We start from the raw sequence: 17,949 nt of genomic DNA on the forward strand, positions 1-17,949 counted from the left end.
GTATCCGGTCCAAAACTGTGCTCATGTACTCGTTCTTGTACTCATAAAACTCCTCCGATACAACCGCACCCGATACCACTTCATGCATCACTGTAAGTGACGCTAGTTAGCGCTTAACTTGGCAGCAGGTAGCGTTAACCTGCCGCTAATAGGAATTTGTTTTGGTGGAACATTTGCACCCCGCAACAGAAGAAAACGCCACATACTATATTAAATTAACTGCTCACACAATAGAGTAACGTGAGCTATTTAAATTACCTGGATACATGGTTAAACATAATTTCCACCAGTGTATCGCCATCCCCCACAAATCGGTTCCAAAAGTCCCAGTCATATAGTAAATGCCAGAAACATATTATTTGTAAATCTATACAATCCTTTACCAAAAGAACCAAGCTGGCCTGCCTTATTGCACGATCCAAATTTTCTTCAAAAATTTCCATTTTCAGCGTGGGGCTTGCTAGCTTGAAGTTTGACAGAATTTATGACAAATGCTGTTAAGATACTAGGTACTTCTGCAGCTAATGCACTGTACACACCCATCATTACACTCTATGCAGTCCTGATTTTATTGCTTTATAAGGAGCACAACATTTTCTCAGTGGTTTCAACTGTAAGTTCTGCTAGTGGTGTATATCAGGACACAAAAGTGTGGACTTCTTGTCCTGAAGCAAACTCCTTTAGACCAAATGTAAAATGAAGAGCTTCAGAGCACCAAAATGCCAGTGTTAAGCAAAAGCAAACAACTTTCTAGGCCCCCCTCTCAGAGACGAGGAGGAGAGTGGAGCTATAGTTGTTGCATAACAAAGGCTCTGCAGTTGACCTGGTTAAGTGTGTATGAGTGTGCATTCATGTGTGCTTGTGTGTGTTTTGTCTTTGAGTGGCATCTGCAACACTTAGATTATAGTGCAGTTAAAATGGGCTGGCACTGACTTTTAGGGAGGTCACTCAGGACACAGAAGGCTAGGGAAGAATGTGGTATGTAAAAAAAAAAAAATAGATTTAGATCCAGGAAAAAACATTCCGACATTCCTGTGTGTGTCTGGGTGTGCACATATGTGTGCTCTATGCAACAGCTGCCAAGGCTGGATACTTGTATGTAGGTTACACAATGTACCCTAACATGCTACACAATAACTAAACTCAGATGTGATCAAAAATGTTCTCTGAGGATGAAAAATTGGCGAATCAAGATTGTTAACTTTACCTGAACCTTGTGTAGTGTAACATCCGGCCTTATTTTTCTCTGGCCACCAGCAGTGTGCAACTGTTTAAATTTATTCTTTTGATTACTTTTTGTTACCCCTTCCGCTCTTTTTGTGTTGCCATTCTCAAACTCTGTTTGCTTTGGGAAACAACAACCATAACCTCTGAGCTAGCAAGCTACATGCTGAAAATGGCAAGTTTTAAAGAAAATAAGGCAGGCCTGCTTGGTTCTTTTGTGGAATTATTGTAAAGATTTCCAAAGAATATGTTTACGGCAATAACTATCTAACAGGGAGATGCTAGTATGTTTGCCAACTGGTTACGGAAAAAGTTATATTTTCCAAGCATGGGCTAGTGTCTGGAGTGAGCTAGCGAGGGTAACGTTACACAGCGAAATGGTATCGACATAATGGAGGACTTTTTAAAATCTCTCCAGACAAGGGGGTTAGCTGCAGCTTACGGCGGGCAAGATAAAGACACAAACAAAAAATTGCTGCTGGCCAGTTCTCCATCGTATATGGATTACCAGAAACATTCCGTTTGATATTGGTTTAATAAATATCTGCAAGAGCCATAGCCACGCTAGTAACTCGTCTGTTGGAGTCCAGTGAGCTTCGCCAGAGCTAAACTATAGGCAGGCTTCACCTCTAGGGCACCGACTGTTAAATTATGTTTATCTTTTCTTTGAGTAAAATTCTTATTACACAGTCGACATACCTTATTAAATATTTTAGCCTTTATTTTCTGTTGCAGGGAATTAGCCATTTTAACTCCAGAGCGTGCCTCCCAATGTTCAAATGTTCTACCAAAACAAGTTCCTTCCTGAGGCTATTTTGCAGAGCCACCGTCACTGCGTACAGAGCTTTGCGCCGCCCAAGACGATTGTGATTTGTTTTAAGAAATGCACACAATGCCAAGAATGAATGTGTGAAGTGGCCAGACCTTACTGCACAGAGCTGTGGGGATAGGTCTGGCAATGTGATATTATTTTAACCTGTTAAGAAACGGCTGAAATTTCATGCTTTTTGGTCTTAACGTCATACCCAAATTAAAAGTGGTACAGCTCCCATATACTTTGACACTCTGGGGTGTGTCTGACATCACTGGAAAGGAAACACTACATTTTTTGTTACAAGTGTCAGGGTGATTCTAGGCCAGGGGTCATCAACTACATTTTTTCAAGGGCCAGAATTTTTCTAAGCAGACACTCCGGGGGCCGGACTTTCAAATAAAATGAATTTATACCTAATACGCCTATTCTTGTTCGAAATGTTCACTTTCTTACTGAATTAATGCTATTTTTTTTTTACATGTATTAGTGTGAGCAAACTCCAAAAAACATGGAAACTCCATAATGATAACTGACTGGCTCTTTAACTACATAACGATTGAGTCATTCACGTGCATATTAAGCAGCCACTTAAAATACCTCCATAGATTTACCGCTCCAGCGGAGAGTTTGTTTTGTTCAGCCAGCAGTGAGGTTCACAAGAATTTGTCCAAATGTACAGATTCCCGGAAAACTAAGCTAAACAGTTAGACTAAAAACCGACAGCTTTTGTTTTAGCTTGATTGTAAAAATTCACTATTTGCAGAGTAGAGATGTATTTGCGTAAAACAGCGCGGTGGACTGAGCAGACAGAACAGATTTAAATATCGTTTTCTACATGTTTACGCCGGTCTACACAGGTGAGTGCATTGATAAGTATTGACTTTTTACTCACACAGGTTTAATTGTAGCCTATTTACAGAAAAGAGACTAGCGTGAGTTCATCTGCCCCAGCGGCCGTTGGTAACTCTCTGTATCGTTCCCAATCAGGTGCTGCGTGTTTTAACGCACACACATCTCGGCTCAGCTGCGTGTGTGTTTTAACGCACACACATCTCGGCTCAGCTGTGTGTGTGGAGCTCGGGCATCGCTGTACAGAATCCCGGCAGGTGAATAGAGATGCAAATACAGGGGGCTGGGTTTTTGCTCTAAATGCTTGAAATGATAAATAACAGAACGTATTTTTTTCCTCTTTACATCTTGTGAATTCATGATTATTCTGCGGGCCAGACTAAAAGCTTTGGCGGGCCGGATGTGGCCCGCGGGCCGCCAGTTGACGTTCACTGTTCTAGGCCTTACTGGCACAGAGTTACAGAGGCTAGAATAGAGGTTTTTTATTTCTGTCCAAGTCATTTAATCTGTAAAATGATTAAAATAAAATACTGTAAACACATCTGGTAAGATACAGATACACCCATGCCATAGCCACATGTCTCAGCTTACTATAGAAAAAAGAAGCCAAAAGACTCAAAAATTGATTTTATATGAATTTCTTTCTACAGAAATGTCTGTCTGTTTTTCTTATTTCAATTTGAAAAGTGCAAACAAAAAAGCCAATAAAGCACATAATAAAACACTTCTCAAATACACAAACGCACCCACATCAATCACACACACATACTTGAAATAACTATATACATAAATATATAGAAATAAGTCATTACAAATTCCATAGGCTGTGATATTCTAGTGATAGGCCCAGTTTTTGCTTTGACAGAGCTCCTTCCAACACAGGGTTAAAATGTCATGCCCATATTTGGTATCATTCGAATTGTCTGCTCATTCGCTAAAAAGCTAGACGGGTCTTGTAGCATTTAATTCTAACTGGTCCGAGCAAATGTCGATTGCCTCAACGTGGTCCCTGACATGGTGTCATCGACTTGTCCGGTTTCATTGGCCATATCAGAGGCAAACCTGAACGGATTGGCTAATATGAGCTACCAATGGAAAGCTTGGAAGCTAGGGAATACGATGACTTTGAGCATTTAACAAGCTGGGGAGAGAAGCTAGCGGTGATAACAAGTGCGGAAATGAAAAACTGTTTCGTGTTTTTCCGTTGTGATTAGCCTAGAAACTTCAACATTGTGAGGCGAACACATTGTTTTGGAATATAAAGCTTGGATATTACATTTCCTTGGACTCTTGAGGATTTATGAAAATCAAGTTTTGGTCAAAATACCACTTTGTTGCTGAAAGGACAAAGAAAACAGGTATGCATGCACTCTCGGCTCTAAAGAGCAGCTGCGCAGATTACGGCTGAATTGTTTTATTTTCTGTTACTTTGTAACAGTTGTGTAACTGCTATAAATCATCTTATGCTTTGTATGTGGGCTTAGATTAATCATTAGAGGCTAAGCTTTCAATTTGTGTGTCGCATGGCTGTATATTTTGAAGATTTAATGCTTTAAAGTTATAAAAACGCTAATGAATGGAAGTTTTATCGAGGTTACAGTGACATCCCAGTCACAAAGTGTCCCGTTGACGGGACAGTGATCCTTGAGAGGTTTTAAGAGCACATACAGACACTGTAACTTTTTGGTTTTAATAGTACACCAGCACTTCCATTACTTTGCCTTTCTCTTTATTTGCTTCCCATCTTACTTCCCTTCCACTCTGTTTGAGTGTGTGTGAGTCGGTTTAGCCATGACGCCAGCTGGTAATGCAGTTTACTTTGAGGTGTGTGTGTGTGTGTGTGTGTGTGTGTGTGTGTGTGTGTGTGTGTGTGTGTGTGTGTGTGTGTGTGTGTGTGTGTGTGTGTGTGTGTGTGTGTGTGTGTGTGTGTGTGTGTGTGTGTGTGTGTGTGTGTGTGTGTGTGTGTGTGTGTGTGTGTGTGTGTGTGTGTGTGTTTGTTTTGTTTGTACATCAGGTTATCAGGAGAGTGGTTTGCAGGACACAGTGTCTCCTCATCTCTAGTGCTCATATTGCATAATGGCTGTACTGTATTGTTACCATAGTAAAGCTGTTAGAAATGATGGCCTCACCACAGTCGATAGGAGGTGTTTTTTTACAGCTCTCGGGCTTTCCCTGGACTTTCCAGAACCATAGTTAGTATCATTGCCAGCAGTGTGGCTTTGATGCAAAGTCAGTTTTTAAAGAAAACCCCAAGAGACCGTAAAATTGAGGACGTTCTAAATGTACAGACCAACACTAGACAACATAAGAATTCAAGTTGTATTTTCTGATGCTGGTAAAGGTGTGTTTAACCGCATTGGCACCTTGAACATAACATAAAACATGTCCATATTTTAAATGAAAATCAAATGAGAGACTCAAAATTGCCTAAAGCTAAAAACAAATGAGCAGATTGGACCTTTTAATCATTAGCATATTACATTGATGACATGTCACTTACGTTGTTTTGATTATGAATACTAATAAAGGGTGTACATATGTCACACTCAGATGTTTCAATAGTTTCTATATCAGAGAGTCTAAATGTGGAATTTTAAATAACAATCAACCTACTTACAAATAAAACTCACCTCATCTTGTTGGTGGTTTACAGATGTGAGACATCGTTTTAATTGCTACACTTTTCCTGCCAAGATTTCAGGCTGTAATTTTTTTTTTATAAATGTTTTTTGCATCATTGGATTTGTGGTTGTGTACGGATGTAGCCTATAGCTGTGGTGGTAGCATGTCCAGTAATTGTAGTGTTTGCATTTTTTTTTTTAAAGTGTTGCTCCAGTGAATGCTTATTCAAGTCAGTCGGGATTTGTCCTGTAAAAAATTGTATTCTTCTATAGATTTTTATAAATATCCATTCCACATTTTCTCCATCAACCTTGTCCTTGGCCCTGAATAGACCTTGTTAGTCCACAGCAATGCAATCAGAAACTAGACTTCTGCTATAATGGGACCTGGATGTTTTTATTCACCTACAGCAAACAGGTGATATATATATATATATATATATATATATATATATATATATATATATATATATATATATATATATATATATATATATATATATATATATATATATATATATATATATATAAGCAGAACTCTGTAGATATAAGTCTCTCACAGAAGCTCTTCAATGCTTGTCATGCTCAAATGTGTCGTTGCCATGGTAGCATGACACAGCAGGGCCTGGTGAGGTGACTGTTCTGTCCTGCGGGGGCTGGTGACGTAAAACCAGCTTCCACAATGAAAATGGAGCATTGGGCTATGTGAATAATTCAGCTAAGCAGATCAGGTGGAAGGAAAGAATGCTATCATCTTAGCATGCTTACAGATTTGGGCAGGTTGTGCTAGGCTTCCTTCATCTAGCTGTGATTTCTTTGTTGCAGAGGTGTTGTTTTACACTAGCACCTAGTCACATTGCAAAAGTACATGTTATACACATAGCCCGGGTCCTTCTCTCTAATAAGTATCTATACATTGAGATGAGTTTTGCTGACTGGCTCACACTGTCAGTTTCACTCCACAGTTTAAAAAAGGCTAGAAGAAGGGACAGAGCTGGGTTTGACACAACTGGGGACTCTTAACTGGTTTGGGGAAGTAAAACAGTGAAAAACACATGCAGTAGTGTTTGTGGATTAATGTCGTCTGTCGTAGTGTGTTCTGATAGTCAATAGGGAAGCCATGTATCATGACTGTAGACCCCATACCTGCTGGGACACGTACAGTATATAGTCACAGTAAGTGGTGATTTGTTTCTAAATTCCCTGTTCCTTACCTGTAGGTTCTTTTTTTTTTTTTTTTTTTTTTTTCCTACGGTATGCGTCATGTAGTTTTGTCCATTTAGTTTTTCTTTTTTAAATACCACTACCTTTCCTGCTTTGTGTGTGGATGCTTGTGCACGTATCCAGTCAGCTTACTGTGGTATAAACCAGTGGGTATAAAAAAGTGAAATTAATGTTGTCCAGAGCAACAGTTTCACATGAGGAAACACTGTTTTCCAACCCCTTTTTCTCTCTGTTCTTTCCTTTTTAACAATCATTTAATTTTGTAAACAAATATTTTTGTTTTAGGGGAATTTTATGTTGGCGAGATAGTGTAAACATTTTGTATTGGGTCTGTTCCCCCCTTTTTAATATAAGGTTTGTCATAAATTGCCATAGATAAACTGATGAAGTTTTCTTAGGGTAATGGTCTTGTGGCTTCTACTTTACTCATTAATTTATTGATCAATTCATTTTTTTTATTATTTAAAAAATGTAATAGAAAGTAATCGCATGCCACTTGTGTTTAGTATTCTATTGGTTTATTTCAGGCAATCTTTGCTTCCAGTCTGTATTGCTCTGTTTTGCTCCACATGCGTGTTCACTCATGTGTAACTTGATCTGCTGTCCCACGCCATTAGTAATGCAGTGGGATGTGTTTCATTTGTGATCATCATGGATTAGTTTTTTCCGTGGATTAACTGTGGGTTATATGGCTGATCGATTTATTGCCAAAATAATAATCACGTTTATTTAGAGCAATATTGAGATCACGGTTATTCACCACGATTATTTGATTTTTAGGGACAAAATATTTTTTAAATTTTGTGATTTGGATATTCATTTTTTTTTCTTCTTCAATACTGTGTAATAATATTGTAAAATAATATAATCCCTAATCAGATTACTGTGACAGTCTTTACCGTGACTTGTCAGCCCACTAACTTGTTGCTACAACTACCAATATTAGCTACTCTGTTGCAACAATGCTAAACAGAAAAATAAGACATGCATGCAAGCTGAAATTCACCCTATTGTTCTGTCAAAAATGTCCGCTAATGTATACAATGAGTGTAAACTTTAACTGAAACACTGCTGCGCTATGCTGTCCATCTCAGCCAAGAACAGAGAAACGTCTGGCTGAGTCCAGTTATAACCGAGCAGTCTAATGTGTGCAGAAACAGAGTGAAGTGTGCAGCACAGGTCTGTGTTATACTGTAGCAGCCTGGTGTCTTTATCAGGCGATTTAACACACTTGAGCCTCATTTCCACAAAATGGTTTGCCTCCACTCAACTCACTTTTGGTACCAGGTGCTTTTCTCTGTTTTGTTTAGCACTACGGATCGTACATCTTCAGTGTAGGCGGGATTCTCAGCTGATTGCCATTACAGGAATCTGCATCTTGCAACGCTCATGATTATTTTGCATTGCCAGTGTGTCCACCTATGCTATTCTATTATTTTTTCTCTTGCACTTTGTGAATTGTGAATCTAGTGTGAATTCATATTATCATTTTCTTTATATTATTTTCCTTTTGATAAAGTGTTTAAATGTATTTAAACTGCCCTTTGTCCTTTTTAAGGCCAGTCTTTGTGTCCACGCAAATTTCTTTTGTGGTCTGACCTTCTTGTCTTCACTTTGTTTATCGTAGCACTTAAAACTAGGAACACCACAATCAGTTTCTCAGTCCCCACTATGCAGGACTGTTCTGTAAATGTTTGAGGCAGTGTCCTTCAATGCTCTTTTTGGTTACATAACTGGACTTCCTGGGCAGTGTAAAGAAGGACTTGTTATTTTTGTTGGTGGTAATGGGGATCAACCAATCAGCACCTTTTGTTTTGGGGTCACAGAGAAGACACCTGTATGCGCTGGCTGATAAGTTTCGTTTTTAAGTTAGTAGTGAGAGTGGCTGGGAGAAGCACATCGTAGATATTTCTGAAGTGTATAGTTGTCTGTGTCATGCATGCGTGCATTCAGAGACATGTGAGTACACTGGTATAAATGTTTACATATGTGTATTTCGGTGCCTTATGTTTATATGAATGTTGTCTGTTCTGGGATACTCAGTTGAAATGCAGTGCATGCTAATGCTTGGTATTATTAGTGTTACACTACTATTGTGCTCATGTGTGTACTCACATGACACTGTATAATTATTATCGCAGTGTTTACAATGGTTGCGTATTAGAGAACTATGTTTGGGTTGCTGTTACTGAGATCCCAGCAGTAAGAATGCTGTTTAATAAGGAGCTGATGTGTGTTATTTGGTATATTATTTTGATATAAGTAGCTATAGCTACTTAAAGTGAAAGTTATACTAATTACCATTTATTAGCCTTACTAATTGCATCCTGTCAGCACAGTTGTTTTACTTGAATGCTGATATTCCCCTTTTTTATTTGTTTGTGTGTATTGTAGAACCACACTCGCAAAGACACAGACAATCATATATTGGCTGCCAATAAATCTATTGAAGAGCATCAGGGCCTTCAACTGCATTCTTACCGATGCAACACAGTGGTCACCTATTCCCAAACCAGCTACAGTTACAGTCCTAGTTATCAAGTCTCCATTACAGGCAGAAAGCATGGGCTGTGCTGTAAATGTGATGGACATGACCTGTGTGCATGTATATATGTATTTACACACATCAGTGTTTCCTAGGGCTGGTCCGAATACCATTTTTTGAGCTTTGAAGCTTCGGTAGTAATGAGCATCGAATATTCGAAGCTTCGTAGAGAGGGTGCTGAACATATTATTATCTCTAATAAAGACAGGAATCTCTATGTGTCTGTCTGTCTGTTTGTTTGCATTTTGATTATTTTGAGAACCTTTCATCCAAAGGACTTCACAAGGGAGTGCAGTGTCGTATTTGGTGCAATATAGATAGACAGGCCAGACGCGTTCAGAATCAATAAACTTTTAACCTTTTCAAGGATCAAGTAGAACGGCAGGATAACTTAAAAGGCAACCGTGACTAATTTTTTTTGTACAGCCCTATTTCTGATACCGTGGTGGTAGAAATTTTGCCATGGTGGGCCGTCACTACAAAATCAACATAGAGGAAACATTGCACATGCATACATGCACACACAGGCCGCATTTCCACCTAGTATTAAAATCTTATCTTGTGATCCGATCACAAGTGGACAGCTCTCACTACGCATGTTCCCACCTGGCAGTAGAATGTGTCTCCAAGCCAAATTCAGTAACATTTTATGTATAATAAAATAATAAAAGTCTCTTAAAATAATAAAATTACAACAGAAGTTATCTCAAGACACTTTACAAATAGAGTAGGTCTAGACCACACTATAGAGTAATTTACAGAGACCCAACAATTCCTCCCCAAGGGCAAGCATTTGGTGCGACAGCGGCAAGGGAAAACTTTCTTTAACAGGCAGACCCTGGGTCTTGGTGGGTGGCCTTCTGCTTCGACTGGTTGGGGTGGGAGATATACAGAAATATGACTCATAATAATTATAGCAGTGGGTAAAATGGAATTTATTTTATTTTTTTACCTATTCAGGGAAGGTTCAGCCTCTCTTTTGCAGGAGCGCCCTGATCACATTCACACAGTTCCACATTCATACCTGGAAGCTGCCCAGTACAACCACAGTCTGATCTTCTTGCCACTGAGCAGCTCCACTGGAGCGGTTGGGGTTAGGTGCCTTGCTCAAGGGCACCTCAGTGGTGGTAATGAGGGAGGGACAAGCGCTGTTCTTCAACTTTCCCCACCCAGATTTTATACTGTCGGTCTGGGGATTGAACCGACGACTTCCCGCTCACAAGCTCGCGTCTCTAACCTTTAGGCCACCACTGCCCCAAATTACATGAATTACATGATGAGCAGTGGCAATTATAGTAACCGTAAAATTATAGAAGTACTGTATGGCTAGTAATAATAGTAGTAGCATTGCAAGGTGTCATCGTCAGTATGAGAATAACATCCGAAACACACAATTCATTCTCAGTGGTTTCAGTACGTAGTTCCACTCAGTTGACTAGGCGGTCCTTAATTTGGCCTAGGTCACATACGCTTACACTGTGCTAAAAGAATGTGGTCACATGTGGCCTAAACCAACTCCCAGTGGGGTCTGAGTGATTGAATCTTAATCCGTTCTCAATGCGTCCTGGGTGCATTCCCACCTGAGCTGTCCACTTGTAATCAGATCACGGATCACAGATTTTAAAACCAGGTGAAAACGGGGCCATAGAAACACACACATACTCACAGTCATTCACACAGAATGTTGAACAATGGCTCCATTTATCACCCTGTAATCATGGATGTAGTAAGAGAACTGGATACAGTGTTCGGCGGGAAGCCCTGTACGTTCCAATGAGAGTGCTCAAAAGCGCATAAAGCAAACATGGAGCTTGGATCTTGTGCATTGTTGGCCCATGACGTCATGATGGACACGGGCACTAGCAACAATTTGTATTGTCTTAGCAAACGGTAGCAACATGCTCGTTCATGAGCATCTCTCTCGTGTCTCTTACAAGTGGCGAACTCATGAACTCGTCGTTTTCATTGTCTAAAATATTCACAAACGTTAAACATTGTGTTTTCGTTGTTCCCGTTCATTTACATGCTTAGCTAAATAAACAATAGATGTATTTAGCTAGACAACCAAGGAGATTTAATAATTATGTTGTGCTACTAGCTAGCTAGCTACTAACTAGCGCTAGCAATTAGCCTGCAGTTTTGTGAACAAAGCTCATCCATGGCTTCATCCTTCATCCACGTTACAAGCTTTACAGCATACAGTCCTCGGTTGTATCATAAGAGAGAACCAAGGCGATGTAATCACTATGTCTGTAGTAACGTTATGTAGGCATATAGCTAGCTATGTATAGATCCTAATACAGCCATGCTAGCTACCCCCGTTGTTAGCAACTAGCTAGCTAGCCGATAGCCCCGCAAGTTTGGGAAACGCTAATGACGTTACAATCACGTAACAGGCTTTACAGCATACATAAATCCCTTGGATGTATCATAACTTCATAAAATAATACCATGGACGGATTAATAGAACACATGGTGAATTACAACCATTAGCTATATCCATTATTACAGCTAGCTACATGAGCTCGGGAGAACAGTCATGTGAGCGGGCAGGCGCAGTCCCGCGGCTCTGCTTGCGTCCATTATGCACGTTCATCATGCCAAATTTAATAATTCTGGATTCGCTTCTAGTGAATGTTAAAAACGTGACGTTTTAAACAAGGACCCTTTCAGTGTTCGGACTGGAAGGTCGATATACCCCGAAACAAATTATCCGCTGAATAATAGACGTTTCTTTGGCCATGCAATGTCTATGTGAAAAGTCTTTCTGGGCCATGGGGTGCAGTACCAACCCTATCCGCTAAGCCCATGGTGGCTTTTAGACATGGTGCTCTTCCTGGGGGCTCGCCTGTAATACGGTTACATTATGATCTTGCTTCTGGTTGTTGCTTGGCAACAGTCATTTCCCCTGTGGTCGTCACAAAAGTGGTTACTATTTGCAGCACTGAGCTCAGCTGTTGTGTCCAGCTACTGCAACTACTGCTGCAAGATTACTAGTCCCATTTGAATTGTTTAAGTACCAAAGTCTTTTTGTTGCAAGAGATTTAGTTCTTTGTTGCAGTAACACTGCATGTACATCATTGGTATAACGTTCACTTTGTGATCCCTGAATAATTGTTGATGAGTCTGTCATTTCTTGCATAGACAGTTATTTGCCATGCTTTGTGGTATTCTTAAGCTTAACTGAACGCAGTTGCCTTTAAATATAATTTAATAGGTAGAATAGGGTACCGCGGCCCTCCACGGTAAAATGTCTGCCGCCACGGTATCAGAAATAGGGCAGGCGCACAACAGGTTTTCCGCTATGTACACCGCGCGCCGTCGCTCCTTCAGCTATTTATGAAAAGTCATAAAGTCGTAATTACACGACTCTGCAGAGCCGTGTGCTCTACTGAACTCAAGTGAGCTATCATCCGCTCTCTCTCCCCTTAGGGTGAGCAACTGGAACAGCGACAGGATGTCATCACTCGCAAATTTATGGCAACTAAATAAACAATAGGGCGAGTACACTTGTCACTCAATCTTGTAAAAGTCTTGCAAAGTGACAAACAGCGATGAAAGCCGCAACATGAAATCCGCACTCACGCAGGTCCCGTGACATATGACCGCTACGGTTTATTGGAAAATAGCATTGTGGACACTGAATTTGATGAATTTACGGTTTATCAGACCCCAGATGACACAAGAAGCTAACGTTAGCAATCGCTGCGGTGACGGCCCCTCTGCCTTTGACTCTCTGCTGCAGGAGACGCTGTATTCCTCCGACACGCTGTATTCATGTTACAGTTTTCCAGGTTAGTGGGGGTGCATACAGCTCAAAACCAACATGAAAAACGTAGCTAGTAATGTTCACTCAGCATTTTGTTGTTAAACTGCGTGTAAAATGAGCGGTGATGTTAGATCACCCTACGGTACTGTCTACTTGCTGGATTGTTTCAAGGTAACGGTCGGTAGCTAACGTTAGCAGATAAGCCCGTACTTTTTGACGTTGCCACTGCTGAAAAAAAAATCTAGTGGAAACACTAAACTGGTCCACCTTAAGGGCAGCCCAAATTAAAGTGGACCTATTATTATACTAGTATTTTATGTTTACATGCTTTAATGTTCAAAAAACACTTTATTTTTCTCATACTGCCCATCGCTGCTGCACCTGTATTCAGCCTTTGTATGAGGCGCTCTGTTGGAGCACCTTTCTCTTTAAGGCCTCCTTCCAAAAAATCCCAGTCTGCTCTGATTGTGTTTTCTGGAATCTCCGCAAGTGTCTGATTCTGCGCTGTGTTGTTTAACTCCGGAGCCTGAGACTGACTGAAACGGAGTATATAGCAGGACCTTCTACTGTGAAAAATCACCAATAAAGGCTTCTAAACCAAATACTACACAACCGGACATGTTCCAGCAGTAATGTGACCTGAAATTGGGGAGAAATGACCAACATTGGCTGCCAAGGTTACAGATATCTGGCATTAGTATACAGCTACATGCGACAATGTTAACACTGCATTAGCTTTAAAAAAACACTCCTGAAATACGTTAACTTTAGTTAACGTTGTAATTTGTAGACGTCCCTAAGCACTCTTACTGCTCGGTAGCAGCAGCAACAGTAGAGCGTAGAAGCCAACAGGCAAGTGTTATTTACATAAACTTCTGGTGTACTTACAAACTTTCCAATCCATTGTTTTATGCATAACCTATTTGTACTAGTGTAGAAATTTTGTATCATTTTGGGCATTATTAGTGGGGTAACTTACGAGACACAAACGTGGATCCATTAGCCCCTGCGCTAAGCTATTCAGCTGATAACGCTAACTCTCCCAATGTTCGACCCAGGTGAAAAAAGCTTCTGGGGGGTTGTTTGGCTCGAGGTCATGGTGCAAAGGACCCTAGCGTGAAATTACGCCGAACCATCACTTTAACCCTCCTCCGTCTACTCAGCTTCCCGACCCTAGTCGCGAGGTAATTTGGATCAGGGTAGGACAAGGGTTGTATGTGAATTCTGCACGAACCGGGTCACTACCAGCCGGGGCATAACGAATTATGTGATTGGTTGGAAATTACTGCGTGGCAGTCGTCACAGGTCGCCACCTATGGTCGCTGCACACTTTGAAAATACAACATAAATTTTGTCTCGCTGTGCTTTATGCTGGGTTTACACCATAGATTGTATGAAACTAGGATTTTTGCAGGCAGCTTCAATAATAGCAAAGCAGAGCGGTTCATTTCCAAACAGTACGCTTAGTGTTCGGATGTTCACTAGTCTGCCCTGTTGTCAAAAGTTGACTGCGAGTCAAACCAGTAGGCAATTAAAAGCCAGGCCTCTGATAGTGGCCGGGGGCTTGGTCAACACGGACAAATAAAGGCCGGAGAAAAATTAGTGTGGAAAGTGCCTTTCATATAATAAGTAAAAATAAAATTCAACTTCGTCATAATGTGCATTTCTACCAATTTAATTTAACAGATTCAACAATATATTCATGCTTTTTTCCACACTTTGTTTTTTTGGATTATGGTACTCATGTAAAGTATTATTGTACTACTGGTATTTTAGTCAATGAGGCTGTATGTGTTACTCAGCCAAGTGTAGTTCTTAGTAACGTGTGTAGCTCATTGAATGTAACACGGGTCTCATTTAGTGCTAGCAGAGAATGACGGGCTCTGGTGCTAGTGACAGAATTTTCAACAACAAAACGAAAAGAGTTTTAAAGTATGCGGAGGAAAACTCAGGTGAAAAAACTGCGAGACATTTTGACATTGACCCCAGGAGAATCCGATACTGGAAGAAACGGAAGGATGAGTTGACAAGATTAGCCGACAAGAGCAGAGCACGGCTAGCTGGAGGTGGGAGGAAAAAAGTTAGCCTGGAGCTAGAAACAAATAGCTACTGTCTGTAACGTTAATCAGATACTGGTGTGCTGCAAACCAGCAATGTGTTTTACTAAACTACTGTATGCTCTTATTGTAATCTACCAGCAATACCGTAGTACCTGTATTTGAAATAAATACCTGGTACATTTACAGGGTTCAAACTGACACAATAGTGGTGTTTCATTAATTCTGACCCAAATTGCTTTGTTGCCCTTCTGGCTGTTGTTGTTTATGGTGATATTTTTGCCAATGTTTCTTAAAAAAATTATGATCTCTGTCCACTGGAACGCTATGGCTTTTCATTTAAAACAATTATACTTATCAAACAGATGGAATTGGCCCTCCTCTAACAAAAGCCTGCTTCATATAAAAGCCTGGTACCTTCTGCAGTTCAGGTAAATAAAGGCCCCGGTTTTTATTTGAGGAATTACGGTAGTCAAAAGTCGATACAAGAGTAACCTCCTTGTCCAGCTGCTGCAATAAATATGCAGAGGTTCACAGCTATAGACCACTGCTTAAGATTAACTGTCGTCTCTCTCACACACACACACACACACACACACACACACACACACACACACACACACACACACACACACACACACACACACACACACACACACACACACACACACACACAGGCAGTCTGAATGCGGCCTTACAACTGGAACACACCGGGCATGTAAGTGTTGCGTAGTGTAAATACATGCCTGATGGTGCGCCTGACCATTCATACCGTCACAAAGCGATCTCTCTCTCTCCCCACCCACAATAGAAAGAAACAGGATGAGTGGGGAAAACTGTGGTAATTGTAATGTGTGTGACCGGACAGATTGGATAACATGGCCGCCAAAATAAAAATAGCTGCTATACGCGCCCAGTGTGTTCCAGCTGTTCTATCACCGTCACACGCTGTCTCTCTTTTTCTCTCTCACTGGCTTACATTATAACCACATATGAACTGAGTTATTCCTCAAAGAAGTTTGCTACTTGTGTAGCCCAACACATTTTAGTTTAAAAATCATTCCCAGATACTTAGACCTGACGGACACCCAGCGAAGTTACAAAAACTGGTGGCAGGATTGTTTGTTCAGGAGGTTATTGATACTACGGTACTGACCAGTCTGGAACCGGTACCAGTTTAGTACCAGTTCTCGATACCCATCCCTACTTGCCATGGTTATAAATCCATGGACATGTTGTCCTCCGGGCTCTGACAGAGTAACTTATTCTGCCTCTCTTTTCTCTCTGTAGGGCTCCAGAGATCATTTTGGGCCTACCATTTTGCGAGGCCATTGACATGTGGTCACTGGGATGTGTGATAGCCGAGCTCTTTCTGGGCTGGCCCCTCTACCCTGGAGCGCTGGAGTACGACCAGGTAACATTTTTCACACACTCGCAAGAACTACTAACTACTGTATTGCATAAACACACATACTTAAAGGGTGTAAGGAGAAATAAAGACATCCCTCTCTCCCACCGAGGATGAGGGAGTCAAGTAGACAAAATAAACAGAATGAAATATAATTATGGAATATATATTAGTTTTTTTCGATTGCTAAACGACAGTGGGCACAACTGGAGTCACATGTGCAAAACTCTAACTAAAGTCTGCACTACCAACAGTCACCTGAGCTAAACAGTTCACATCACCTGCAAAACTCATTCCAAGCAACACAACTCTTAACACACGTCTCAAAACAGGCTCAGTGCAGCCAAACACTACGAACAATCCTCACTGAGATAACGCACACTGTCACTCAGAACACACTGAGGGTAAAAACACTAGCATCAAACACCAATACAGAAATTACAAACTTTTTCATCTTTACAGTTTGAACAATTTGAGTGACTTGACACTACTCAACAGTTTATTTAAGGAAAAAATATAGATTGTATAGCATACCAATTTTTACATAAGGTAAACAAGAAGGAATGAAAATCAGCAGTTTTCTTCAATAAAATTGTCTCCAGTAATTTATGGAATTACTGGGGGGAAAAAACTAAAAGTACATACGTAACAGTACCTAAGAATAGTGTGACTAATCCTGCCTCTCTCCAGCATCATGTGGCAAGTTTTCTTCATCACATTGGATGTCTGCATCATCTCTAAATACAAATGAATGTGGTGTTTCTATTGCTTTCACCTCCATTACTTTCTGAAAAACGGTAAGAACGCAGTTTTACTAAAGTAAAGATATAGTGTTTTTCACTTTTTTTATAGCTGTGTATATAACCTCAGACATCCTACCTGGACATATTGGTATCTTTGCTCTTTTACCTGTTTCTCTCAAACAGTACAGTGTATAATTGTTTCATTCTTATTTGGTGTTTGTATACAAAAAAGTTTTTCTGAGCTTTCTCTATATAAATACCATATATGTTCACTAACTAGTCTTAATCAAGACACCTGCTTAGGCTTTCGGCTAAAACTGCAATCAGCAGTGTTTGATAGGCACCAGACTGAAATCTATTCTGTTTTGAATGTGTGGTTAACCGTTTTGACAGCAGTGTGTTAGCATTTGAACAAAGTGCTATAAATCCACAGTGTTGTGCACGTTGTGGTTAAAGTCATGGGATAAGTGTGTAGAGTTTTGAAAACTGTGTTCAAGCAATGAAAAACGAACTAGAGTTTGGTCCACATGAACTGCTGCTGTGCAGACTGTAGTTAGTTTTGCACATGTGACTCCAGTTGTGCCCACTGTCGTTTAGCAATCGAAAAAAACTGTAAATGTGTATCATTCTTTCCCAGTAGTCAAAATGTAAACGTAAATCTATTTTCATTATCTAGTTATACCTGTGTTTGTTGT

At 40.3% G+C, this 17,949-nt stretch overlaps 1 protein-coding gene across 3 annotated transcripts in view; it reads left to right on the forward strand.

Moving 5' to 3' along the window:
• The window catches only part of LOC114559881 (homeodomain-interacting protein kinase 3-like), a 51,715-nt gene that overhangs the window by 6,109 nt on the left and 27,657 nt on the right, over positions 1–17,949 (forward strand). For all 3 annotated transcript variants that reach the window (XM_028584875.1, XM_028584876.1, XM_028584877.1), the window contains exon 5: positions 16,394–16,517. In XM_028584875.1, the coding sequence (XP_028440676.1) occupies positions 16,394–16,517 (124 nt within the window). The remainder of the gene's footprint in view (positions 1–16,393; positions 16,518–17,949) is intronic.

This window comes from Perca flavescens, chromosome 8 (assembly GCF_004354835.1).
Source record: "Perca flavescens isolate YP-PL-M2 chromosome 8, PFLA_1.0, whole genome shotgun sequence".
In the NCBI taxonomy this organism is placed as follows: Eukaryota; Metazoa; Chordata; class Actinopteri; order Perciformes; family Percidae; genus Perca; species Perca flavescens.